The 26,983-nt window shown below is 49.3% G+C and overlaps 2 protein-coding genes across 11 annotated transcripts in view; one reads left to right on the plus strand and one right to left on the minus strand.

Annotated features, from left to right (window-relative positions):
• The first annotated feature begins 3 nt into the window (after positions 1 to 3).
• Lrrc71 (leucine rich repeat containing 71) lies at positions 4 to 9,723 on the plus strand. 2 transcript variants are annotated; one of them, XM_075978695.1, is made up of 15 exons: positions 4 to 1,454; positions 3,499 to 3,648; positions 3,728 to 3,856; positions 3,972 to 4,047; positions 4,120 to 4,197; positions 4,874 to 4,942; positions 5,096 to 5,255; positions 5,328 to 5,411; positions 5,493 to 5,582; positions 6,283 to 6,432; positions 6,588 to 6,681; positions 7,039 to 7,127; positions 8,036 to 8,150; positions 8,434 to 8,555; positions 8,750 to 9,723. In XM_075978695.1, exons 1-15 carry the CDS (start codon positions 1,295 to 1,297, stop codon positions 8,858 to 8,860), a joined length of 1,677 nt encoding a protein of 558 aa, XP_075834810.1. In that variant the 5' UTR covers positions 4 to 1,294; the 3' UTR covers positions 8,861 to 9,723. The 2 variants fall into 2 exon arrangements, with proteins under 2 accessions (XP_075834810.1, XP_075834811.1); XM_075978696.1 differs by having other exon boundaries at positions 8,039 to 8,150.
• A 63-nt stretch (positions 9,724 to 9,786) lies between these two features.
• Arhgef11 (Rho guanine nucleotide exchange factor 11) overlaps positions 9,787 to 26,983 on the minus strand; it is a 135,715-nt gene continuing 118,518 nt past the window's right edge. For 5 of the 9 annotated variants that reach the window (XM_075978660.1, XM_075978665.1, XM_075978661.1 and 2 more), the window contains 20 exons: positions 26,667 to 26,793; positions 23,666 to 23,848; positions 23,513 to 23,560; positions 23,131 to 23,318; positions 22,620 to 22,766; positions 22,236 to 22,315; positions 21,982 to 22,107; positions 21,425 to 21,542; positions 20,669 to 20,847; positions 20,058 to 20,133; positions 19,613 to 19,780; positions 18,855 to 18,945; positions 18,179 to 18,304; positions 17,662 to 17,723; positions 16,669 to 16,881; positions 16,039 to 16,389; positions 14,992 to 15,120; positions 14,007 to 14,251; positions 13,526 to 13,709; positions 9,787 to 10,804 (listed from right to left, as the gene is read on the minus strand). In XM_075978660.1, coding sequence (XP_075834775.1) covers positions 10,746 to 10,804; positions 13,526 to 13,709; positions 14,007 to 14,251; positions 14,992 to 15,120; positions 16,039 to 16,389; positions 16,669 to 16,881; positions 17,662 to 17,723; positions 18,179 to 18,304; positions 18,855 to 18,945; positions 19,613 to 19,780; positions 20,058 to 20,133; positions 20,669 to 20,847; positions 21,425 to 21,542; positions 21,982 to 22,107; positions 22,236 to 22,315; positions 22,620 to 22,766; positions 23,131 to 23,318; positions 23,513 to 23,560; positions 23,666 to 23,848; positions 26,667 to 26,793 — 2,900 coding nt within the window. In that variant the 3' untranslated portion in view covers positions 9,787 to 10,745. The remainder of the gene's footprint in view (positions 10,805 to 13,525; positions 13,710 to 14,006; positions 14,252 to 14,991; positions 15,121 to 16,038; positions 16,390 to 16,668; positions 16,882 to 17,661; positions 17,724 to 18,178; positions 18,305 to 18,854; positions 18,946 to 19,612; positions 19,781 to 20,057; positions 20,134 to 20,668; positions 20,848 to 21,424; positions 21,543 to 21,981; positions 22,108 to 22,235; positions 22,316 to 22,619; positions 22,767 to 23,130; positions 23,319 to 23,512; positions 23,561 to 23,665; positions 23,849 to 26,666; positions 26,794 to 26,983) is intronic. The other 4 variants (XM_075978667.1, XM_075978664.1, XM_075978666.1 and 1 more) reach the window with 3 other exon arrangements.

A 26,983-nucleotide genomic window follows, 5' to 3' on the forward strand; every position in this document is an offset into this window, starting at 1 on the left:
CATGTTTTGCTCAGAGGATGCGCCCTGCCTGTGGTGTTTATCTTCCTGGTACTTCTTGGGCTACACACAAACGTCCTGTGCCTCAATGGCCCTGCAGCCTACCTCTTTTTGTCTGCTTTCTCTCTTTTCTGGAGTAAAGGCAACCAGGTATCCTTCTTCCTCCCCCAGGGACTGGCACATCTGAGTTCAGCCTAGGTCCTGTGTTATCTGTTGACTCTTGTCTTTCACACGTCCCACAGAGTGCCGGCCCCACCCCTCTTCTCTCTTCATAGCTACGGATGCTTCTTCATGCACCTGTAGAAGGCGAGCATGGTGCCAGGCAGGGCTTGGGCTTGTTTTTGAAACATTGTCTCACTACGTAATCCTGGCTGTCCTGGAACTCACTATGTAGATTAGGTTGGCCTTGAACTCAGAGGTCTTTCTGCCTGTTTAAAGGTGCGTGTCACAATTACAGGAGGTGGGGGCGGGGCTCAGTCTGCACTCAGATGTGATGGCCACATTACTAGATTAGCCTCTGCCTCCCCCTAGTGGCAGGAGAACTGTTTATGCTCACTACTGTTTTTCCTTGGCGCATGGTAGTCAATAAATGTTCCTTTCAAAGCGTAGTGGCTGAATGACAGTACCAGTGATAGCTGTGGTTGATACTAGTACTTGCGTTCTCAGTGGAGATCTCTTCAGAAGTAACTTCCCTGCAGAGGGAGTCGTACCAATGCTTGAAATGCTGGGCTCCATGGCAGGCTAGAGGAAGCAAAAACTTCAAAGAGGCCCAGGATAACAAAATGGCAAGGATGGGACCTCCTGGATCAAATCATTACCAGACTGAGCCTCCAGTCCTCCAGTAACCTGCATAGAGGAGAGCATTCATTATCAGCCTGGGCCGCTAGCTTGGGCCCTTACCACTAGGGCCTCTCTCTAGAGAATGGACCTGAACCACCCTTCTGAGTGTTCTCCATGCTCAGTATTGCCTCACTCCCCACATCTCCATGAGTAGGGACTGTTAGGCGCTCTCCCACTCAGGACACGCGGATCCTGTGCTGCCTGAGCCCAGCAGTACCAAACCACGCCCACTCGCTCCGGCCCAGGGCAATCAGGCCTCTGTCTGTCTGCCTCGCGCAGTCTTTGCCCGTTGCTCTGGCCACAGCCCCACCCACCCAGACTCGTTGTCTTGGAGAGAGACTCGCGCAGATCCTGCAGTTGCTGGCCAACTGGGTCTGGTGAGTGGCGATCCTCAGGGCGAGGCCCACAGAGTCCTGTCTCATCTTGCCTCTCACTCAAGGAGTCCAGAACCACCAGAATGTCAAATGAGCCGAGTGCTACGGGGACCTCACCTAGGACACCACGTCCGGGGGGCCAAAAGTCATCCGGTGCGGTAACCAAGAAGGGGGAGCGGGCTGCTAAGGAGAAGCCAGCAACTGCCCTGCCTCCAGTGGGTGAGGAGGAGCCAAAAAATCCCGGTATGCTCGCAGGGCTGAGGCTGGGTTGATCAGCCCAGAACTTTGCTTTATTATTGTTATTAAATTAAATCTGGTCTGGAAGGTGCTATATAGACGAGGCTGGTCCAGAACTCAGAATTTTATCTCTACTGAGACTAAAGGTGGTCTCCTCAAGAGTTGGCCTTAAAGAATACATATTTCCTGGGGATGCTGACATACCCCATTAGATGTGATAAGATATGCCAAAGAAGACTAGGGCGGGGTAGGAAGACCCCATGACGCTGTAGGAGGGACTCTTGAGCAGAGCTATAGATACTCATTTAGCCAATGTGGCCATGGACACAGTTCTGCTTTGGCATATTTAAAGAAAAGTATTAAAGTTAGATGACAGGACCATGGCTTTTCTTGTAGAAAGTGACAGAACCTAATTTTCACCAATTAAGTGCAAAGAGAAAATTGTCAGGTGTCTTGATACAAATTTGATGCTTTTGTTAGCAAAGAGGGTCAGGACCCTGCTATCCCTGAAATGGAGGTAAAACAACCTGGGAAAAGATTCCAAGGGTCCACCCTTTGCCAGGTGCTATCTCCATGTCCATGCTAGTGGCCAGGACAGGCAGATTATGAACTGGAGAAAAAGCATCTTCCATAGAGAGGACAAGATAGCACTGAATTCACTTGTAACCACAGCACTTGGAATGCTGAGGCAGCAGGCACTTGGGTTCCTGATAAAACTTGGGCTGTATACAAAGCAAGGGAGAGGAGAGGAGGGCAGTAGTACAGTGAGCTGTGACAAGGAGCTTAGTCCAGGGACAGTGATAGCTGGCGCGGGCGTGGAGGTGCAAGGGGGTGGGTCAGGCTCCTGGGAGGTAGAAGCGAGGGGCCCAACACAACCGAGTACCAGGTTCCTAGCCTGAGATGCTAGCTTGGTTGAGATGGGATTTATGGGAAGAAAGCAGGAAGGAGGAGCATGCGAGGTGGACCTTCAAGAGTGAGAATCCACAGCGGTAATGAAGAGTGGCTATGGTGTTGGGATGTTCAACCCTGAGACTCCCTGAGACGGGTCAGAAGTCTGCCTGAAGAGGGACAAGGAAAGCCCAAGCAGCTTTGGCAGATGCAGGGGAGAACTCGAGAGACAAGCATACAGGGACCCTGGGCAAGGGCAATATGGAGGGCACAGAGGTTTACGGTTGCCTGGCAGGGGCAGACATGAGTCTCACATGAGGTAGAGATGCCTGATATGTGTGTAGATTTAGAGGAAACTCCATCTGATGGCCCATTTCTCAAACTCGGAAGTGGGGCCATTTTAGCATTGGTGGGGGAGTGGAGGAGGACAGATTGGGAACAAAACTGTGAGAGCCCAGGGCAGCCAGGAGGGTGCTTTCACGCTTCTCAGGTGATTCCTATGGATGGTAAAGTTTGAGGGACTCACTCTTGAGAGGTGAGTGATGCCAAGAAGGACGAGGGGCATATCTAATAGAAGAGAGGCAGCCTGAGCATGCACAGGGCTGTGCAGGGGTCACCCAACTCCCCCCGTAACTCGGTAAACTAGGCTAAGTGGCTGAGTATTTCCCATGATAGCTGGGCACGGGAGTAAAGCTCCCCTCACCTTTGCCTCAAAGAGCTTGGTGTGTCATGCAGGCTCTGGGTAAGCTGGGACACAGTCCTCTGCTGGTGGCCTGGGTGCTGCTGTGGGTTATTGGTTTGGAGGAGCCTGGGCTACCACGCAGAGAACTGAGAAGAGCAAGGGTCTCTTGGGGTTGCCAGACACCAAGTTTGCAGAGCCTCAAGATGGTAGGCGGTGGGCAAGACTGAAGGAATGGAACTTATCACGGCAATGAGGATTTTCAATACTTAGAAACTCTGGGAGACTGACTAGCAATACTATATAAAAAAGTGTTAACAGGTCAGCAGCTCTGCTGGGCAGGCCTTGTCCCCCTCTGTGAGCTCTTGCTTTCCTCCAGTGTTTTCAGCATAGGTCTTAGCAAGGTAGCTTCCACCTTGGAGTCGCAGTGAGTGTGGAGGTTCCCACGCTGAATGCGGGGCTCACTCTGCTGCCACCCCGCAGAGGAATACCAGTGCTCAGGGATCCTGGAGACAGACTTCGCAGAGCTCTGCGCACGGTCAGGCTACACGGACTTTCCCAAAGTCGTCATCCGGCCACGGCCCCATCAGAACTTTGTCCCTTCTGCCTCCATGTCAGAAAAACCCACCCAAGGTGAGCCACAGCCCACCCAGCTCACTCGCTGGCGGGGCACGCTGCAGCTGCGGTGCCCTTATACTGCACCGTTTTCTAGACGACCAGCGGCTGTCGGCATCCTGTAGCCAGAACAGCCTGGAAAGCAAATACGTGTTCTTTCGGCCCACCATTCAGGTGGAGATGGAGCAGGAGGACAGCAAGGCAGTGAAAGAGATCTACATCCGAGGTGAGTGCAGCCCGCTGCCTCTGCCACTCCCCTCCAGCTCCACCCCCCACCCCTGGCTCACAACAGTTCACATCAAGCCCCTCCCAGGCCTGAGAAACGTTTGGCCTTTCTTCAGGTTGGAAAGTTGAGGATCGGATTCTGGGTATCCTCTCCAAATGTCTACCCTCCCTCAGCCAGCTGCAAGCCATCAAGTGAGTGGCGCTGTGGGAGGTCAGCCTCTGGCTGGGAGGGTGGAGTCCAGCTGTTTCTGTTTCCAACACCAGCTTGTGGAAGGTGGGGCTGACGGATAAGACCCTGACCACGTTCATCGCCCTTTTGCCTCTCTGTTCCTCCACACTCAGGTCAGTTGCGGTCAGGCCCCAGTGCCTAAGGGGCCTGCCTGGGGTGGGTGAGGGGGAAGTGGATACCTACAGAGTCAGCAAGTCTGTTGCGTGGGATTCCCACCGGAGACCACTATTTTAGTCTACATGGCATCCACAGAGCCCTTTGAGGTCCCATCCTCCCCATGAACCCCACCCTTCTTAGAGATCATTTCCATGACTCAGTACAGTGAGAAGGAAGAGCCAGGAACAGATGCTGCTTTGCATATACGGGGATGTGGATGTGGATGTGGATGTGGAGGAGTAGCTCATGCAGTTCCTCATGAGGCTGGGTGCCAAGTTAACCTTCTAGGAATCACAGGGTGGATGGGTAGAAGGCAGAGCCAGATTTAAGATAGCCTACAATTTAGTTTGTTGCTTAGCTGTTTGCCCCTTTCCAGGTTCCTTACAGGGCCCTAGAGTTAACATCCTCGCTTCACAAATACCCCTCAGTGCTATCCATGTGGGCTTTCATCCTGCGAATCAGATAGATGTGCTGAGAGCAGAGCCCTCACATGGTCATACTTTCGGAATATTTTAGTCATTGGGGGATCTCCTTAGACTGTTTTCTAGATGCTCTCAAAGAACCAGACTTGCACTGTTCCCCTCCCCCTGGCATGGCCTCCCTGCTGATTCCTCAGATCCCTCTCACTCTCAGGAAGGTATCTCTGGAAGGGAACCCACTGCCGGAGCAGTCCTATTACAAGCTCATGGGACTGGACAGCACGTGAGACTCTCTGACTTCACTTTCCTTTCTTGGCCTAACCCCCATCTGAAGTTCCTGCCCCTCCACCTATAGATCAGACAGAACCAAGCCCCAGAACACTGGTTCTCCCTGTCCCTGTCTCAGGAACACTGGTTCTCCCTGTCCCTGTCCCAGGATCGCTCACTTGTCTCTGAGGAACAACAACATCGATGACCATGGGGCGCAGCTCCTAGGCCAGGCACTGTCAACACTGCACAACAGCAACAGGACCCTTGTTTCACTGAACCTGGGATTCAACCACATTGGAGACGAGGGCGCAGGCTACATTGCAGATGTGTGTGCTGTTGGGCAAGATGGACTGGGGATGCTGACTTGCCCTTGGCTTACAGGACTCTCTGTTCTCCAGGGCCTGAGGCTGAATCGCTCTCTCCTCTGGTTGTCCCTGGCGCACAATCGTATTCAAGACAAGGGAGCACTGAAGCTGGCCGAGGTGGGTTTTTGCATGCTGGGCAGGGCAGGGGACGGGGAATCTGATGCAGGTGTCTGATGCAGGGAGCTGGACTTGCCTCAGGTCCTGCGCCCCTTTGAGCTGACCCACACGGAGGTGGTGGAGAGGAGGCGCCTGCTGCTGGAGAAAGGATCGCAGGAGCGGTCACGATCGGTGAGGAGCTGCCTGGTCCTAGGAAGGCTGCTTTTCTGCCCACTGCCCATGACTCAAATTCCCTCCAGCCTCTTGCCTTTCCGGATTCTGGAGACCCAGTCTCTGTCAAACCCAACTTGGTGCTGTAACTACACTGCCACTCTGGCCGTTAGAGTGTAGTTAAGAGAAAAATACCATCAGATCACCTGGGCTTGAAATCCTCTCCACATTGTCACTGCCTCAACTAAGCAGGTAACTTACATTCTTCACAGAGTTGAAATGATTAAGTGAGTTACTGTAAAGCATTTGAAATACTGCCTAGAACTTAGCTCAACAAAAGCTGCTGACTGGGCACAATGCAAACCTTGTCAGTTAGGAGGCAGATGAAAGATGAGATCAAGGACAGCCAGAGCCACAGAGGAAGACCCTGACTTTAGCCAAGATCTGGAGGTACTGTACAGTACATAAAGTTCTTGCCTGCCACACACAGGTGCTCGGTTTGATCCCTACCACTGCAACAAACCATCCTCCTCATCATCAATAAAACAATTCAAAGTGAGCTATTTCCCTCCTGTGATGGAAACCTGAGCCTCCAGCCTAAGCTCACCCGTTCTGGCTCCTTGCCAACAGCAACTTTGTCCCAGACCAATGGCCAGGCAGGGAGGTGGGGAAGGAAAAGAACCTATTTATTTCCTCTGTACCCTCCCAATTTTGAGTGCAGCCTTCCTCCTCCCGACATGGGGATTCCAAAACGGAGCGTGAGAAGTCTCAGATGATGGGGATCAGCAGTGTTGCTTTGGCCGAGAAGCCAGAAAAGATGCAGACACTGAAAACACCTAAGGGCCTGGGCAAGAAAAAGGAGAAGTCAGCGGTAGGTGTGCTGGGTGAAAGGGAACCTTGGGCCTTGAATAGGCAGGTGAGGAGCTTCTATGGTGTAGAGGGCAGGCAAGTCTCTGAGGCTCAACCTTCCTACTCTCTCCTTCTGGGAGGCAGGGCATCCATTGTGTTTTCTTACACCCTTCACAGGAAGTTGTAAAGAAGGAGGAGAAGTCGAGCTCTGGGCAGTCACCCACACAAGGAACCCCTAAGAAAGAAGATGCCACAAAGGCAGGCAAGGGGAGTAAGTGTGAACACATTTCTCTGGGGATCAGAGAGCATGCAGGAGCTGGCTTTAGCATGGCTATGTCTGCCAGGAGCAGTTCTGTCACATCTCTCCTTGGGCCTTATTTATTCCTCACTTTGAAATGAAGAGTGACTCCACTTGGCCTCGACACTGTGACCCACTACCTTCCTCTCAGGACTAGACCTGTGGCTGTCCAGCTAGAGGGGAGCTCACTGCAGATGTTCCCATGTTTTCCTCACCCAAGTCTCAGAGTTTGAGGACTCCGCCTTACCAAGACCCTTTCTCAGGGGAGTTTGGGTGGTGTCGGGGGGGGGGGGTCTGCTCTGTGCATTCTGGCTCTTCTTCTGGTCCCAGAGGTCACCATCCCCGAGCAGAAGATGAGCAAGGGAAAAGGGCCCAAGATGGGGAGCAAAGAGAAGCGCAGCATCCTCCTGGAGTCCGAGGTTCGTGCCGTCCGCGGTCTTCACTGCTTTGGCAGTGGTCTCTGTAAGCTCTCTCCAGCCCACATGGAATCCTATCTGACCTGCACTTTCTGTGGAGATGACACAACTCCCCATTTCCCTTCCCATGCGGCAGACAGGCCCCTTTACCTCCTCGTCTAGGAGGATCCCCAGTTTGGATCTGCTGTACACCTGTTCTCTAAGGTCTTCAGCTCATCACCTGCCCCTCCAACACTGCACAGGAACAAAGGGTGCTTTTGCCCCCCACAGGTGCTAAGACACTTTGTCAGCACACTGCCCCATGCAGGATCAATCATCCTTAGGAAGCCTTCTTTGGGCCATCTACTTCCTGGCTCCCAGTTCCTCCAAGTCCTCCATCTTGTCCTCTCTATTCTCTCTCTCCTGTCACATACTCCTGGAAGGGAAAGCCTTCTGGCATCCAAGACAATTTCTGGCGGAGGATGGCTTTTTATTTCCCACATGACAGTCTTTGCATTGGGCAAACTGTCCCTTCTCATCAGGACCATCAGCTTCCCAAATGCTCTTTAATGGAAGGGTTACAAATGCTTATTAAAACCTCAGTCCCTCATGAACTCGGGGCTCCAGGGCCTTTGCTTGGGGAGCCCCCCTCTTCCTTTGAATGTCTGTACACATTCAAATTTCACTCCTAGGTTGCCTCTTTTAAGGTCTCTGCTCTTAAGGGCCCAGCCACACTACATTCCTGTTTAATCCTCTGGTTCCCCACACCAAGGAATTTTTTTGAGGGTATGGCTTATTTATCTTTGTTTCTCCAGCACCTAGGATACAGCCTGAATTATAACCAGCACTCAAAACCTGTATGTTGAATGAATGAATGAATGACCTGTTGACCAGCTCTCCTCTCCTCTGCTGCAATTAGTATTCTGCTTTAGCAGCTGGTTGTCGAAGCTACAGAGATGGTCAACCCTCTCCTGGAGCCTGTGGAGCACCGAAATGGGAAAGTTTTCATGCCTGGGAACAAGGTCCTTTTGCACCTCAACCTCCTCCGTATGTTTGCAAGCCTTACCTATCCTTACCGCGGGACTACCCAGGCTCCATTTTGCTAAGGGGTGCCACCAAAGCTCCTTGGGGTGTATTTGAGCTGGAGTTGAGAGGAAGTGCTAGGTCAGGGAGGGCTTGAGTAAGATAGCTAGGTGGGGAGGAAGGTGTGAAGTAGAAAGAATTGGGGTAGAGGGCTAGTTAAAAAGCCAGTCCTGCCTAGTGAACTTGGGGATGGGGAGTCAGGCTGCCAGGTGTGATACCAGGTACCACTGTCTGTTTCTCCTCTCAGGAAACCGAATTACAGAAGTGGGGTTGGAAGGTTTCCTTACTGCCGTGCAATACCAGGTTCAGGTCTCCAAGCCCAAGAGTTCATCCAAGGGTCCCTTGGGGCTGCTGTGGCTATCCCTGGCGGTGAGTTCCTGGCCCATTTACAGAAGGTTTCATTGTCCTGATTCTTTGTTTCAATGCAGCAACCTTTGTTTTCTGTTGTCATCAACGGCATGACTGCCCTACCCTGCTCACCAGTCCTAACACTGTAAAGGGCATTGTTTTCTCCTGAAAACAAATCTTCATTCCTGCTAATGTTTCTTTTTTTTTTCTTTCAGAAAAACTGCTTTGACCCACAGTGTCCAACATACACCATGATTCAGGAACTGATGCTGCCAAGGGACCCTGTGAAGGCCAAGGTCAGGGAGGAGGAGGCCACAGCTACCTAGGCTTCCCATGGGAGACACCTTGGACCAGTATCAGCCTATTGCTGTGCTATTCTTTGAAAATCACTTCAGAACTGTTGGGAACATTTGGGCTCCTGAGTCTGTTCATATTGCCTGGTTAGACATGGCAGAGTGGTGGCCTGAATCACACGGTATCTGTTGGGGGGATGAACTGAGCTCCTGGCTCCACCTCCCGAGTGCTCCAGCAGCATCCCCCAGCCCCTCTCTGCCAGCATGCACACAGCTGATGATGGAACTAGGACCCATCCCCCAGCATCCTTGCTGCTTATCTCCAACCCATGTGTTTGCCTGGCTCGTGAGACAAATGCACTCTGGAGAGGGTACTGTAGTCATATTTGCATAGCAAAGGCCAAACATTAGACATGGCAGGTGAGCAACCTGAAATCATGGACACCCAGAGCTGGGACTGCCAGGCTGCCTCTCAATTCTGGAGAGCCCATGCTAACCTACAGGGACTCTCGAACCCCTTCCATCTCTTGGCCCTCTGCACTGGCTGCTGAGTGGCTCCAGGGACATCTCTCTCCATTGCTCTGAGTCCCAGACTGATCATCCACGGTGGCTTCTCCAGTTACATCTGCCAGGTCCCCTGTCTTCAGCCCTACTTGATCAACAGCTATGGCTGTTGTATGGGATGTATGGGAAGGAGAGGGATGAGGGCAGTGAGGACTGTCCTCTTCACGCTGTGCAGCTGAGGGCAGGTTATGAGATCCTGTTCCTTTGGGTGAAGTAACCACAAGGTTACTGGTCTAACTTCTTTTGAGAAGACACACCCCTGAAACTTTGGGAGAGGTGACAAGACCTGGTGTGGGATGGTGTGGCGGGGCTCTTCTGGCTCCCTCTACCCATTCATGACCAGTCACAACCAACATGCCCTGTATCAGTCTAAGAATCATACAGCCACAATGGAAGAATATTTAACTTTTCTTTAAAAAAACTTAACCATGAAAGGAAGAAAATAAGAGTATACATTATTTTAACAGCAAAACAGTCATTTCCATATCTATATTTTATATATTATATATATTTATATATATGTATATATACACCTAGCACAGTGTGTATGTTCATCAGTGGGAGTGGAGTGAGGGCACAGCAATGAGCCAGTGTTGCTGTGGCCCCCGGGGAAGGGTCCTGAATTAACTCGGACTCTGCTTTCTTAGGGTCTGTTTTGAGCTCCTTAACGTACCTGCTGTATTTGTTTCTATGGGGCAAATAGGGACGGGGTGAGCATGAGTGAGGCAAGATGCTCCCCACGGGCTCGTCTCCTGACAAACAGCCTGGAGTCCGGGAGACCAGGGAGACCTCCCTGGCTGGAACACAGGCAATCACCGCCCTGAGCTGGGCTGCTGACTGGCTCTCATCTTACTGGTCTCTGATGGGTTGAGCATGCCAGGGACAGAAAAAAGGCTAAGTTATTTACAATGGCAAAAAATGCACATACAATAGACATATTTATAGGACACTAAAGGGACAGAGGAGAGCCAGGCACCCAGCTGTCTCGGGCCTAGGAAGAAGGGGAGGAAAAAAGTGCATTTACACATAAGCCTTCTCCTTTGACTTGTACACCTGAGGGTACTGTGCACCCAGGACACCCCACATATGCTATGCAGCTATGTGGGGTAGACCACTGCAGGAGGCCTACTGCTGTGATCAGCATGCTCAGGAGATGAAAGCCATGGAGATTTGGCCAATAGGAAGAGACATTGAAACTGGACTCTGTCCAATGTGAACAGATCAATCAACATGCAGGTCTCTCCTTGGGCCTCTGGCATCTGTCAAGTGGAGGCTTGGGTCTCCTAGTGTTGTGCTCTGGCTCAGGCCAGACTCTGGTAGAATGGAGAAGCTGAGGCTCTGGTTGTCTGGATGGCTATGGTCCTGGTGATGCAGCTGTGTCTGTAGCACTGTCTTCCAGGGGGGTGTCGGAGCCTGTGGGAGGAGGGTGAGGGTTGAGAAGCTGGCTAGGTTTGCAATGTTCTGTTTCAAGTCCCAGGCTTAACTCTTCAGCACCAGCTGTTGGTGACAAAGCTTTCTTCTCCAAAAACTCTCCTTTATTTTTATTGAAATAATTTTGCTGGTGCATATGGAATGTGTGTGGAATCAGCTCTGCAGGAGTCAGTTCTCCTTCCACTGTGTGAGTCTTGGGGATTGAACTCCGATGGTCAAGTTTGGTACAAATGCCTTTAAACACAGCCATCTTGTCAGTCCAACCCTTGTTTCTTGTGGGGCTTCAGCAGGTCTATGAGTACCTCACTTCTGTCTGGCCTCCAAAACCAAGACAGGTAAGTGTTTTAACTTTGAGTCAAGCCATAGCAGTGGCCTTTCCTCGAAATCCGGGTTTGAGCCACTAAGAACCTGCAGCAGAGGTAAAATCTGGCCCTCCTGGTACATGACCTCCTCAACATAAAAAGAGGGTTCTGGGGGCTGGAGATGTGACTCAGCAGCTAAGAACACTTGCTCTTAGAATGGAAGAATTCTTCCAGAGAACCCAGGTTCAGTTCCCATCATCTATATATGGCAGCTCATAACCATCTGTAACTCTAATTTCACAGTATAAAAGTTGCCTATGGCCTCCTCAGGCATTGCATGTATGTGGTATACAGATTTACATGCAGACAAAGCATCCATACACACAAAGGATTTTAAAAAGAGGGCTCTGTACTTCTGGAGGCATCACAATTCCTGACTTCAAACTCTACTACAGAGCTACTACTGAAAACAGCCTGGTATTGGCATGAGAACAGACAGAAGTGGTGGCGCACGCCTTTAATCCCAGCACTCGGGAGGCAGAGGCAGGCGGATCTCTGTGAGTTCGAGGCCAGCCTGGTCTGCAAGAGCTAGTTCCAGGACAGGCTCCAAAGCTACAGAGAAACCCTGTCTCGAAAAAGACAAAAACAAAAACCAAAAAGGACAGGAGGTCCAATGGAACCAAACTGAAGACCCAGATATCAATCCACAATACCTACGAACATCTGATTTTTGACAAAGAAGCGAAAAATATCAAATGGAAAAAAGAAAGCATATTCAACAAATGGTGCTGGCAAAACTGGACATCAACATGTAGAAGAATGAAAATAGACCCATATCTATCACCATGCACAAAACTCAAGTCCAAATGGATCAAAGACTTCAACATAAAACCAACCTCATAAAACACCGAACCTCATAGACCAGAAAGTAGGAAATATACTTGAATGCATTGGCACAGAGAACCACTTCCTAAATATAACCCCAGTAGCACAGACACTGAGAGAATAAATGGGACCTCTTGAAACCGAGAAGCTTCTGTAAAGCAAATGACACGGTCAACAAGACCAAAATGGTAGCCTACAAAATGGGAGAAGAGGGGGCTGGAGAGATGGCTCAGCGGTTAAGAGCATTGCCTGCTCTTCCAAAGGTCCTGAGTTCAATTCCCAGCAACCACATGGTGGCTCACAACCATCTGTAAAAGAGGTCTGGTGCCCTCTTCTGGCCTTCAGGCATACACACAGACAGAACATTGTATAATAATAAATATTTTAAAAAAAGCAAAAAACAAAATGGGAGAAGATCTTCACCAACCCCACATCATACAGAGGGCTGATCTCCAAAATATACAAAGAATTCAAGAAACTGGACACCAAAAGATCACATAACTCAATAAAAAAAATGGAGTACAGACCTAAACAGAGAACTCTCAACAGAGGAATCTAAAATGGCTGAAAGACACTTAAGGAAATGCTCAACATTCTTAGCCATCAGAAAAATGCAAATCAAAACAACTCTGAGATTCCATTTTACACCTCTAAGAATGGCCAAGATCAAAAAACACTGATGACAACTTATGCTAGAGAGGTTGTGGGGAAAAGGGAACACTTCTGCATTGCTGGTGGGAATGCAATCTGGTACAACCTCTTTGGATGTCAGTGTGGTGATTCCTCAGAAAATTAGGAAACAACCTTCCTCAAGACCCAGTAACACCACTTTTGGGTATATACCCAAAGGATGCTCAATCATGCCACAAGGACATGTGCTCAACTATGTTCATAGCAGCTTTGTTTGTCATAGCCAGAACCTGGAAACAAACTAAATGCCCCTTGACTGAAAAATGAATAAGGAAAATGTGGTACATTTACACAATGGAGTACTACACAGCAGAAAAAAATAATGACATCCTGAAATTTGTGGGCAAATGGATGGATCTAGAAAACATCATATTGAGTGAGGTAACCCAGACCAAGAAAGACAAATATCATATGCACTCACTCATAAGTGTCTTTTAGACATAAAGCAAAGAAAAACCAGCCTAAAATTCACAATCCCAGAGAACCTAGACAACAAAGAGGACCCTAAGAGAGATATAAATGGATCTAATCTACATGGGAAATAAAAAAAGACAAGATCTCTTGAGTAAACTGGGAGCATGGGGATCATGGGTGGAAGGCAAGAAGTAGTTCTCCGACACATGCTCTACCCTTTTCTCATTATGTAGCCCTGTCTAGGCTGACCTTGAACTCACAGAAATTTGGCTGCCCGTTTCCTGGCAAAGATCCCTTTCTGAAGCTGAGGGAATGTGTTGGTAACACCTCAGGGAAAAGAGTCATGGGCCCACCCCGAGCACTTGGTTATGCATTCCCTCAAGGTGGCGGTGCAGGAACTGGCTTTACTCACCTTCCTCAGGGCCGAACTCCTGACTGGTTTGGGAGTCAGAGGCCAGTGCTTCCTTGGTTGGGGGAGAGAGAGAGTGATCTGTCCATCTGGCTGCCTCTGTGTGAAAACTGCCCACAGGAGTGGTCCCCCCAGACGACTCTCCTCCAAGGGACTTGAGAAGCTCTCTGTGGGCCAGTTCCATGTCCTAGAAGAGTTGTAGGGGGGGCGTCTGAGTCCCAGGGCTAAGGCTCAGAGGGTGTGGCAGGGTGAGCTGAAGGTGAACTGGGGATGGAGCCTAATGGTAGAGTGTTTTTCTAGCATGTATGAAGCCCTAGGCTCAATTCCATATACATATATATATATATATATATATATATATATATATGTGTGTGTGTGTGTGTGTGTGTGTGTGTGTGTGTGTGTGAATATGTATATATGTATATCCATACACACGAACATTTGCTTATCCAGATATATAACTGTCCTGGGTCATGCTCCTTACCTTGAGTCTGTGGAGCTTGATGGTAAGCTGCTCGATGGTATGAAAGATCACACCCATATCCCTGAGGACCAGACTGGGGGAAGAGCCGCTGGAACACATTTGATCCCCAATGCCTCCCCTCTGGTGCTGAGGCTCTGTTGGCCATGTAGGGAGGCTGTGAGGCTGTGAGGGACTTAGGGGTGTCCTGGTAGGCTCAGTGTTGGAGTCCAGAGGTCCTGATGGCATGCTGACATAAAAACAGTTCCCTATACCGATGGCAAGAGAAAGAAATTAGTCAAGCAGACACGTCTAAGTCATTCTCCCACTCCCTTAGAGTACCCTGTGACAGAACGGGCCAGGGAGGCTTCTAAGACAACCTAGTGCATACAGGCCCATGCTTTTCCCTTTAGATGGCAACTGCTCCCCACCTGCCAGGGGAAGATGCTCAGTGATGAGAATGAAGAAGGGGCAAGATGGAGGTGTTACGCTGAGGGAAGGAAGGGTAGAGGGTTGAGGCCCCCTGGAAAACAGCAGGCAGCAGTATTTCAATGATGCACACCAACACTGCCCTACATGTCACCATCCCCTAGAAACACCAACTGACCATGGAGAAACACAAAGGAACCTGTAAAGCCATGCAAACCTTTTCTCACCACAGTACTAGAGGAGTGGACAGGATTGGGAAGTGGTTGCTCAGGATGTCAGGTTAAATACACTGGAGTGTGGGCACTGGCCAGACTTTCTTGCTTTCTTCCAGACCTGAGCATAGGCTGAAAGCTCTGAACTGAGCCTCTACATCTCCCAGTGAATGGTTTTTCAAAGCTGGAGATACAGGTTTCCTTGCTGTCTTTGGGCTCACGTGCTACTTCCCAACCATCTCAGACAGCTCAGGGAGCACACAGGATGTTTGTGGGTAAGAGAACTCTGATAGCCAAGGCCCAATTCTAGCCCATGGGACCCCTGCTACAGCCTGGCCTGGCTTTGGCTGTAAAAAGAAGTTGATTACCCGTAGCCTGTGCTCCGCCTTCCACTTCAGATAGCTCAGATTCTGACTGGCCACTCTCTGGTAGTGCAGGGATAACTTTGCTGCCCGCCACCTTGGCTGCACCGACACCACCACCAGGGAGAGGAGAGACTAAGAGATAAGACAAGGGGGAAGGAGGGAGAGAGAGCACGAAGGAGAGAGAGAAAGAAGTGGACATGTCGGGGATAACAAGAATAAAGGAAGAAAAGAACAAAGTGAGTACAAGATTATAAATGGCCATGTCCCAGGAGCTGAAGAGAACGTTCCACAAAGTCACCTTGGAAGAGCAGGAGCAGGTCAGTTCTCAGAAGCCCAGGAGAGGCAGCCTTTGGCCAACAGAGCAGGGGGGGCAGCAAGGCACAAGGGACTGATGTCCAATAACCCTCTCAGCCTCCAGTGGCCCAGACTTGGTATTACCATTCTGGCCACACCCCTCAGGAGAGCCTTCCTGGTCTATTCAGGCCTGGCTGGATGTGTCACAGAGCGGCCCACAGTATCCCCAACTTGGAACATCCTCTTTACCACTCTGCACATGCACTTGCTCCCAGACCACCCCCATTTTCAAGAGTCTTCCCAGCTTTGTCTTAAGCTCCTCTGTTCTTAGCCACTTTCTGGAATAACAGGTATTTGCCCTCATTTTCCTAAAACTGAATCTCCTGGGAAAAGTGACCTCTTTCTCTCTCTCTCTTTCTACTCCACTCCAACTTTTTTCTTTAGATTAGATAATCAGTGAAGAATAGCAAAAAACTTTTCTTGGAAGTTGATCTGTGCTGGCTCTATTATAGAAGGAAAATGAGGATATACTTTGAATTTTGTCTAAGATACACAGACATTAACTAGCAAATGAGGGCTTTGAGCCTTGCTTGTCTGACTTCAGGGCTCTTCATATCAACATGTCTTTTCCCCCAGGTCCCAATGCCAGTGCTCACACAGGATCCAGGAGAAAGATGGAAAAGAAGTGTCTCCCTGCAATATTCATCTCTACCCCAGCAAAAGTGTGAATACAATGGACACAAAAACATATTTTACCTTTTCTTACAACTTTGTAACTTCCTGCTGGTTCTGTGCTTGAAACCTCTTTATCTGGATTTCTATCTAGCTCAGGAGAGTCCCAGATGCCAGAATTTCTGGTCCTTGGCGGCAGCTGTGCCAGAGAACAGAGAGCCACATCCTCCCCATCTGGCTCGCTTCCCTCTAGCCTCAGGGTGTTGTCACCTATAGTGGGAGCTTGCCCTGGGGATCCTGGGTCCCAGGGGTGAGAGGTGATGCTGATGACGGAAGGGGTGGGTGTGAGGTCATCCTCAGGCTCGCCAGCAGCCTGAGTCTTCACAGTGTGACCGGGCAGCAGGCTACACAGGATCAGGTGCCGCAAGTTCTCCACTGCAGGAAAGACAGAGGAATGGCCTCCCAGATGAAGGATTGAACACAGCTTAGTAATGGGAAAGCTCAGGGGAGATGAGGGTATCATTGCTCCTGCCCCTAACACGGTCAATCTGCTGCAGTCTAAGCGTGGAGCTGCTGGGTTTCTGGCTGACTAGTTGGTATTCCTGCATACAGCTCCCATAAAGTAAGAACCTTTGAGTAGGTAGAAGGTGAAATTCATATGGGCTATGCTACTGGGATTCCAGGGGCCAATGAAAAAGTCTTTGAGGCACTTACCATCTTCCAGGGCAGCATCAGCAAGTCCCTCCATTACTAGAGGGCCTGCGAGGGCCAGAAGGACAGGGTCCCTTGTCCTGATGCCTCTGTTTTCTCCATCCAGGGAAGGGGAAGGGTGAGGCAGGGCTCTCAGCTCCTCTGCATCCTCCTCCTGCGCAGGCTTTTCTTGTGCTACCAGCTGCTTCTCTTGAAAACTCTGCTGGGGCCCAGGGCCTGTTGTGGATGCGTGTGTTAGGGTGTGGGAGAGTAGAAGTATGAGGTGAGCCCATGTCCAGCTGTGGACCCAGGGCTTGGGAGCCCTGGTTAGTAAGTTCTCTGGAAGTTCATGGAGCACCTCCTGTGACCCCGACACATATCAGCAGAGACTGTGCCTGGGATGCAATCAAAATCAACTAGGCAATCAGGCATTTGTTAGAAGGTGTTGAGTATTATGGGAAAAAAGATAAAACAGATCAGGGTATGGGCATTAGAAGTGCTGGTTATACTACTAATTGACATAAACAACAAAAACAGTCATGGGGCAACTGCTGGAACCAAGCTATGAAGGATGCGTGGGACACAGAGAAAGACATTCTAAGTGAAAGAGCACAGATGAGTCACATAGGCAGGGAACTCTTAATTTTAAGTTATTTAAAAATAAAAAAGCTCAAATAGAAGTTACCTGAAAACTGTGCTTCTACGTCCTATCCCAAAAGTGACATCTTAAGTCCTTGCATACCCCAATTCTCCTCACTCTCTGTGTGCATCTTGCTCTATGACAGTAATCTCTGGCTGAAGCAGGCAAGGGTATTTCTCTCCTAACCTTGTTACCCACAGAGGCAGCAAAAGTTGGTCAAGCTGTCAGTCAGTTTCCTCTCCCATTTCCCTTCTACTCATTTTATCAAGTGGCACCTCTCATACCTCTTGCCCTGATGGACTCTTTCATCATCTGACCCATACCCACACACACAAAAAGACAATGCTGGTTTCTCACATGATGGAGAGGGGCCTTACCTCCAGATAGTTCCTTGGTTTCTGGTTCAGTATGGTAAACTTCTGAGTCATTTATTTCTACCCTGAGGGAAGAAATCATTAAAGGTTAAAGCAGACCACCTGGTGGCAATTTCTAGCTTTGCCAGCCTGGTCAAGGTGTCATGAAATCTAGTCTGGTCCCGTCATATCTTTCACAGGCAATAAAGGAGCAGGGTGCAAGGAAGAAGGAGCCGGGCCTCACCACCTGATGGGCTGCACAGGCTGACAGTGGAAGCTGGGTGTTGACTTAGCTCCTCTAGCTGCATTCAATACCAGAACCCTGCTTCAGGGGCATCTCCACTATATCCAAATGTGAGGTGATGGGAGAGCAAGGAGGACAGAAGGCAAAGAAGCAGAGGCATGTTCTTCCATCTGTTTCCCAATGGTAATTCTCTATGGAGGCTACCTGTCTACCCTAGTGGTGAAAAGGCTGAGGAGTATCAAGAAAGGCAGGCTGGACGGGGAATGGTGCTGGGAACTGGAGGGCTAAGCACCATACCTGCTAGGGGTGGAGCCCTGGTAGGCTGGCTCCTGGGATCCTGGTGGTGAAGAATGGATGGGTGTTGGGGCAGCTCCAGGGTGCTTGGTGGCATTCTGCACGGCCTCTTCTAAGAGTTCCATCCATCTGTTGCTCGGCAGAAACACAAGCCCAGGGGTGAGAATAAGGCCAGGTACACTCCCTGTCCTCTGTGGACCCTACTGCCAAAAACCTTCAAAGCCCTCTCCACATTCTGTCTCAAGGACCCTCGGCTAGGCAGGTTTTCACCTCCATCAACACTTCTCACTGGCCATTCCCCTAGATTTCTATGACTCATAGCTACCAATTACTAGATATTAACACTTTTATAAGACTCATTTCCCCTTTCAAAATGAGAACCCAGAGGGGTAGAAACGGATTTAACCTGTCTCTGCCCACTGTGCCACACCACCTCTAGCAGTCAGTGTTGGGAAACATGGGGTAGATATACATGGATTTATTTTACTTAGCCCAGGCCTGGTTACATCCTGGGTGATGGCTTCTGCTGCTCTGTGCCTATGTTGCCTCTTAACTTCTTAGTCCTCCATTCAGGAACTTCTCTGGGGCCCAGTCCTGGTCTCATTGCTCAAATCCTTCTACACACCACTCTGGTTCCAAGGGGACAGAAGTTATACGGGACCCCGCAATCAATTCTCACATATTCTTGTCCGATGATGTCAATGCAACCAGCTCATAGATCTGGGGAGGGCCCAGTTCAGAAGTACAGATGATGAAGAAGGCTCGCTTATCTGTGTGAGGAAAGAAAGGCAGAAAGTCTACACAGGGCATGGCGGACATGGTCCCCAACCTGAAGAAAGCACTATGGGATATACCTGGGTCATCAGAATTAACTGTGGGCCCCCAATGACATTTGCCAGGCCATTCCTACTTCCCTCTTGCTCTGTTAACTGAGGGCTGATGTGCATATAGTGCTTCGGGGTACCAAATCTTTCCATGTCTACCCCATCCTTTCTGAGCTGCTCAGGGAGGTCAGGTGTCATTGATGATCCCAGAGAATGTGGTTGACTGCCTTGCTACCTCAAACTTCTGGGCTCGAGTCTGTGCTGTAGGTGTGGTTGTTTTGAACTATGCTCTGCCCAAGGCATTCTTGCACAAGGTCTGTCCCAGTCTTTATGTCTGCTCCCGCTTCTTTCATTCTTGCTCTGACATCCTCAGCCCCACCCAGTGCACCCATCCCATCCATCATGGTCTTCACCATGGTCCCTTACCTACCCCTCACCCTGCCATCTTGGACCAGATCTTCCTGCTTAGACTGGGCCAAGATAGGAAAGGAACCCAGGACTTCGAGTCTTGTAAAGCTCCAGAATGGGCCTACATCACCCAGTGCTAGTAAGCAGAGTGAACAATCAACAGGACACAGAGCCTCAAGCTGGCTGGCTCATGTCCTCACGGTACCTGTAGCCACGGAACGGATGAGCACAGCGTTGAGCTTCAGCACAGGGCTGAAGGTCTGTCTGCTGTCCGCAGAGCCCACAGCTGTCTTGCTGTGGCACTTGAGCAGCAGCCTCTCCTCTTGTCTCTGCAGCAGCACCAGAAGGTCCTCCAGTAACAGCACCTGCAGGTCTGACAATTAAGACGATCCCTGTTGCTCAGTCACCCAGAGGCTATTAAAGGTCCACGCCCAGGACTAGGAGGCCACAGGAATCCAGTGACTCCAACTCTTTTTTTCTCTGTCTTCCCTTCCCACACTGCGCTGCCACCCTGTTGCGTATGTTTGCCTCCCCAGCATCCCAGTACCCTTAGAGCAGCAGTTTTTAAAGCTTCTGCAGCAGAGAAGAATGGACCCTGGAGAAGCACACTCGCCACAGGTTCCCTCCAATTCCCAGTCCCCGGCACATACCCAGGGTCTTGTCTTTGCTGATCCTCCAGGTCAGGGGTCCCTCATGGATCATCTTCCTCGCTGTAAGATCCAGGCTCTGAAAGGACACACCATTGTTCCATTCACACAACAAATTTTAAGAATCACTGTGCATGGACATTTGCTAAGGTGCTGGGAATCAGTGGGTAGGAAACAACTGTTACCTTTGAGTTCTTGTAGGGGACGGAGAGAAGTAAAGTGTGCTACGGAGCCCTGTGCCTGTGGTGCTCTGACTTGGGATTCCCACTTGGCATACTACATGCCACCTAACTTTCCAAGGAGACAGTGTTGCTTTTCCTGACCTTCTCTTCAGTTTTATTCTTCCTTTACCTCCAGTCCTGCCCCATTCTATTTCCTGAGGCTAAGTTCCAACATCTACTTTTTACTTAGTGAGGCTTTCTGTTCCTGTTAATCTAGGGATGAGCGACATTAACAGGGTATGCCTCTCATGACCTAACCACGCCACCCTATCACAGACAGGCCATGTCTCTTACTTCTAAGACTCACTGGGCTCTGACTCGAGTTCTGCTCCTAAGGGGGCCCAAAAAGGATGTGTATGAGGGGCTGTCAGTATTGCAGCCTCCACCTCCTACCTTGAATTCTGCTGCCAAGGGGTTGCTGGCTCGCTCTAGGGCAGTGGCATCTAGGCGTTTCTGGTAGCTCTCTAATCGGTGACGGTTCTCTGTCTGCTTCACTGCTTCATTTACAAACTTGAGAATCTCTCGGCACTGGTCCCGGGCACGGCAGAGCTTTTGATGCTCAGATGTGCTACCTACCAAATGGGGGAATGTGTGGCAGTTAGTGCCTCTGCCTGCAAAGTTCATATGCTCATCGTTCTCCTAGTGTTATATATATGGCTTAGCATATTTGCTTACTTACTATTGTGTGTGTGTGTGTGTGGACAGCCACGTCACAGTGTGTATGTTAAGGTCAGAGGACAATTTTGTCAAGTTGGTTCTCTCCTTCCATCCTTTTCTGTGAATTTCTGTTGAGTCATCATGCTAGTCCCCTGGTTATATCTCTGCACACTACACAGAGGCACCCAACAAAGGTATTAACTGGTCCACAATCCAGCAGAGCCCTTGAAGGAGCTCACAGTTGCCCTCAAGGGCCAGGCACTGGGTCCACGCTTCCTGGCTCATATAGAGGCCCCAGAAGCCAGCAGTGGCCTTTGTTTCTCTGCTGTGCAGCACTTCATATTTCCAAACCACATTTCCAATCATTTTCCTCTCTGAGACTTACTGTACCCGGACAAGGAAGAAGATCTCAAAGGTCTGGGCTTGCTAAGATCACAAAGCTGTGACGAAGCAAAGAAGTCTGCTGCCACAAGGCACTAGTGAATGCCCTACCCTCTGTGTGCTTGATGATGTTCTCTAGCAGCAGTGGGTACTTGGTGAGCCGCTGCATTTCAGAGATGATCAGGTCTCGCAGCTGCAGCCTCCGGCACTGAGGGTGGCTCTCAGCCTCCTGAATAGCAAGACGCAGACAGAGGGAGAGGTTGACTAGTGATTGGGAGTTCCTTTAGGGTTCAGGGCTAAGATGGCTTTGAAAATGCCAAGTAGGTCCTAACCCCAGATGGGTCACTTGGAAATGGTGGCAGTTTTTTCTTTCAACATTTAGGGAGGGGTTGATGTTGCCAGGAAGAGATGGTCAAAACAGAAGGGCAGTATCATTCCTATTTCACAGCAAAGTGCACACTAATTCTAGTGGGCAAGGCAGGCTTTTTGCCTGCTAGTCTAGAGTACTTCTCAACCAAAGGCATTTTTGGCTCTAGAGGTAATGCTTTACAGTACTGGTGTGGGTGATGTGGGTAGGTAGAGGAGTTAAGGTTGGGTCCAGAAGACGTTAGGAGATCTTTGGTGAGCATGGCAGAGCTGAGGAAGGGTTAAGACATAGTCCAGGATACCTGCATGAAGAGCTGGAACCGGCTCTCTTTACGTTGTTTAGTCTTAATTAGCTCTAGGGCAATTGACTGATAGGAACAGAATTGTGCAGCTACTTGCTGGAGCTCCTCTCGGGCAGGACCATCAAACTGAAGAGGCAGAAAGGACATGGTCCAGGTATCACACTCTTGCCAGGGAGCAGCACCCCTTCCCCCTTGACTATCCTCTCTTCTTGGGTAAAGGGATCTTGCTTCTTCTAATCTCCTCCTTGCCATACCCGAGCCAGCATGAGGTCACTGATGTCTCTGATAATGGGACCTTCCTCCCGGAGCTTCCTCATGGCTTCACACCAGGAATCTGTGGTAGGAAGGAAGAAGCAGAAATGCCTGGGGTGGAGCCACACTGCTAGACAGTTTATAACTAGGAGAAAAGGCATTTTTGATAGACGTTTATAACTAGGAGAAAAGGCATTTTTGACAGTAGTTTCATGGAGAAATCTGGAAACCTTTACTTTGGATCTGGAGGGTTAGCTTCAAGCTATCTGTCAGTTTCTCTCAGCAGGAGTAGTGGGGGGTTATATACTTAGGGGGATCAGGTGGGATTCAAACTAAAGCAGAGTGAAAGGTGGCAGAGGGAGACTGGAGGGACGCAGGCGCCTTACTGTGAATCTCTATGAGTTCAGGCAGATTAGGGAAGAGCCTCGCCAGCTCTTCCCGAGGCATTAGGTTCTCCTTTTTCATGCGCTGATAGAAGATGAGGTCCAAGACCCGGAGTGTTCGCAGATGGGATGCTTCTGTCACAAACAGCTCTGAGCAGGGGTTGTGACAAGGAGAGACAGGAGGGAAAAGATTAGCAAATGTCTAGAGCAGTGGTTCCCAACCGTCCTAATGCTGCAACCACTAATACAGTTCTTCATGTTGTGGTGACTCCAACCATAAAAATATTTTGTTATTTCATAACTATAACTTTTATACTGTTATAAATCATAGTGTAAATATCTGATATGAGATCCCTCAAAGGGGTTAAGACCCACTGATCTAGAGTCACTACTCTTTGGGGAAGTGGAGTGTTGGCTTCTCTACGCTTGACTAAGCACCAATAAGGTGACCTGGAGAAGCTCTCCTACCCACGTAAGCATGAGTGGAGATGAGGGAAGCAAGGGAGGTTCTCACCATTGATGACCTCTTGTCGGTCAATCTCCTTCTGTGTCAGCCCTGCCACCACGTCCTTGCCTACTGTATGCTGCCAGTTTTGGACATCTGGCTCTGGCTCGAGGTCAGACAGCTGGCCCAGATCATCCTCCAGAAGGTGGGGAAGGACAACATCTGTACAGAACCCCAGATTGGGGGACTCAATGCTCCTAAGGAAAACGGGGAGCTCAGCTTCACTAGCGGGTAACTTACATTCAAGGTTGTCCGTCACTCTCTTACTCAACCTGCTTTTACCAGGCCCATGGAGAAGGGATGCACATCTAGCCATGCCTAGATGTGTGAAGGTCCTGAACGCAGGTGTGCCACAGAGACACCAAACAGTGCCACAGTGCTCACCACTCACCTGCGGCCCATTTTAGGTGTGAAGGGAGGGGTTGGATTCTCAAGAGACCTAAGGAGAAAATACCAACTCTGAATATGTAATTATAATCATAATAATAGTAACAACAATAACAACAATGCATCTAGCCACACTAAGCAGCATCGGGTCACTCGCCTGGTGGAGAGGCTGGAGGCGGAGGACGAGGCTGACTGATGAAGGCGAGTGGCCTCAGCAGCAGCATCCATGTCGACATCACTTCGAGATCTGGGCACATTCTCTGCTTTTCGAGATCGCTTCATCTCTTCCCGGCCCTTGAGGCTCTCAGAGCGGCCCAGGCGAATCTCTGAGCGTGAACTGCTAAGGAGGGACAGGAAACTTTGAGATGTGATATTGTGGCTAGCTTTTACCTGTTATCCAACTCCAAAGGTGCCTCAAAACCACAGGTTTTTCTACCTGGCCCTGAAAGGCTCAAACATGAGGGCCCATAAGCTGCACAATGACAAGCCACTCTGGCTGCTCTACAGACTTGTGGCTTTCCTCAGTGGGCTTCCTGGATAGTTTCTCTTCTTCACCTTAAGCTAAGACAGTGGTTCTCAACTTTCCCAATGCTGTGACCCTTTAATACAGTTCAAGTTGTGGTGACCCCCAATCATAAAATTATTTTTATTGCTACTTCATAACTGTAATTTTGTTACTGTTATGGATTGTAAATGTCCGATATGTGACACCCGTGAAAGGGTTGTTCAACTCCCAAAGGGGTTGTAACCCACAGGCTAAGAGAATCAGTTTTGTGATGTGTTCAGATGCCTAAGGCACCATGATCCTTTTAGAAGACCCATGGATATATCACAGTCTTTCATCAGAAGCCATAAGGTCCACTGCCCTGGAGGCCATCCCATGGTCAGTATACCTTGCCAGTTTTGGACCAGCCACCCTCTTCTCTGACTCTTGAGGTGGATTTTTCTCTGAGGGAGGGATAGCTGGTTCCTACACTTTGGCTGTCAGAAGATGTTGTCTGCTGTAGGATTCTTACTCCAGCTGTGATGTAGATTTCTCCTTTCCTACTGACAGCACCCTTCCTAAGCTTCTATTTCCTTTCCAGGGAGACATGGCTGGGGAATATGCTTCCAGGGCTTGGTTACAGACAGGCAGAGGTTCATCCCTGGATGTCCTGCGTGGCTAACAAGCACTCTTGGGGTTTGGTGAGATGCTGACAACTGAGGACTGATATCTGTTGAGTCTGCAGTGCCATCAGCCTCAACACACCCAACATCTCTGACCCCTAGATGCCTCTAGATGCACCACTAGGCCCTCCTGGGATGCCCCTTTGTTAATAATCTATATCCTGTTCTATGTCTCAAATCACAGAAGGCCTTGAAATGTCTAGAGAGCGCTTAACAGTAGTGGGCTGCTGCAGCAGGGAGCCAAGTACTTTGAGTCTTAATTTACACCTTCTCTAAAAGGCCAGAGGATTCAACACAGAGTTTACCTCTTGAGGACCCAAATTTGTCTTTAGGGTTTGCAAACGACTTGACAACTGATGACTTACTGAAGTTACTCCTCAGCAATCTACAAGAACAATTCTAATCCAGATCAGCTCACACTGTTCTCTATGTCCTCAGCCACCATTGCAAACCTCTTTCAGTAGGTTAGAGGGCTACAAAGCTTTGTAACTTCCTAGAAGAACCCTTGGGCACTCAACACCAAGCATCTACAGCAGCCTAAATTGTCTTCCTGTGCATACTACTCTCCCAAGATTGCCACAGAGTTTACAAATAAAATTCTAAGCCTTCTGCTTAGAATAGCTTTAGGATTTTGGTGAACGTCTTAGGTAGAGCAATTTTACCTAGCAAGGCCAAGAGAGCAAGTCTGTAAGTGTTTTCAAATGTTTTTTCAAGGTATTGACATCTCCCAAATGTAAAATATTTGACATGTCCAAATTATCACACCTGTCTCATAGCAATTATGTAATTTGTATCTAATTTATCTACAAATGTTAAGCTCAACCTCTCTCCACAGTACAAATCTCCAAAGTTTATCATCCCAAAATCTTTGTCAACTCTTACTATGGCTAAATCCTTTGACATGAACTAAATTTATGAAGGGCTAATATAAAACTGAAAGAATGAACTTGCATTCCAGCCAGAATGTCTGGCTTGGTGCTGATGGTTATTTAAAAGGCAAATGATTAGAACACCAATACTGCTGCCTCTGGATTTGCTTCTCTGCCTGCCTCTATTCCTCAGTGGCTTTCAAACTTGGTTGTACAATGGGATTATTTTCCTATACAAAAGGCTGCAGTACTGTACCTCAAGAATGATTTGAGGAATCTGCACAGACATTTCTGATTACAGGCAATCTTTATTTTAAAGACAGCTGTAGCCATGACGTGACCGCCTTCATGCCAGTCAGGAGCATGTGTTAAACCACACAAACATCCTTGTTAGAACCTGATACCTAACAGAGATGCAGAAAATGAGAGAGCACCATCCCCACCCTTTGTGAGATAGGGTCTTACTTTATAGCCTAGGCTGGCATTGAATTCCCAGTGATCCTCCTGTCTCAGTCTCTGGAGTACCAAGATTACAGACATGTGTCACCTGCCCTCTTTTTCTTTTTGAAGGGAAGAATCATCTGTCTTGAGCCAACTGACTCTATGGTCTGCTGAGACAGACGACTCATTTCCACATATTGTTTGTCTTTAAAAGGGTCAGCAGAAAAACATTTTCAAGCTTTTTAAAAAATTATTATTTTATTTTCAGAGACAAGGTAGACCAAGATGGCCTGGAACTCACAGAGGTCCTCCTGCCTGTGCCTCCCTAGGGCTGGGTGAGATTAGAGGTGTGTGGCATCTCACCTAGCTTAGAGCTTTCTTACTAGACAAAGACTTTCTTGTGCCTCTCTTGGCCTTTATCCTTCCTGACTGGCTGCTGGATAAAATAATGCAGCTCCATTTTGGGATGGAACTGCTCAGTAGTTGGGGGTCAGCCTAAAGGTTGCCTTCACGAGCTTCCACTGGCCCAGTTCCCAACACATTATACTTCCTGCAGTCACTTAGAGTGGGCAGGTTCTACTCGCGACCTCACAGTACAGTGGAGAGGAGCAAGGCAGTGGGAATTAAACCCTAGTGCTGAAGCCTGCCCATGCCTGGTTGGCCCCATCCAGCTACAGCTACCTGTCACTCTCCAGCAGGTCCTCAGGAAAGCTTCCTGTTGAGAGTCGTTGTGTCCCCGGCTCTGGGACATCATACTGATGGCTGTTCTCAAAGTGCTGAATGATGTTCCTCACATTGCCTGGCTTAACTGCAGGCAAAAAGAAAACGAAGGGTACTATGCTTTCTGTTCCAGTGTCCTTACTCCCCTCTATCCCAGAAGACAGAGCAATGAACAAGCATAGATGAGAACAGCATGGGACCAGAAGGCAGGGGACATGAGCTAGGCCTGGTTCTTCTCTAATATGCTGTGTAGTCCTGGGTGGTCCTCTCCTTTTCTA

Source organism: Microtus pennsylvanicus, chromosome 7, assembly GCF_037038515.1.
Source record: "Microtus pennsylvanicus isolate mMicPen1 chromosome 7, mMicPen1.hap1, whole genome shotgun sequence".
NCBI lineage: Eukaryota > Metazoa > Chordata > Mammalia > Rodentia > Cricetidae > Microtus > Microtus pennsylvanicus.

Excerpts from the sequence above, each read along its gene's own strand:
- Lrrc71 (XM_075978695.1), top strand. The coding sequence starts at position 1,295 with ATGTCAAATGAGCCGAGTGCTACGGGGACCTCACCTAGGACACCACGT. Across the intron at positions 5,256-5,327 it reads GCGCAGGCTACATTGCAGAT|GGCCTGAGGCTGAATCGCTC; the intron begins GTGTGTGCTGTT and ends TCTGTTCTCCAG. Across the intron at positions 6,682-7,038 it reads CACAAAGGCAGGCAAGGGGA|AGGTCACCATCCCCGAGCAG; the intron begins GTAAGTGTGAAC and ends TTCTGGTCCCAG.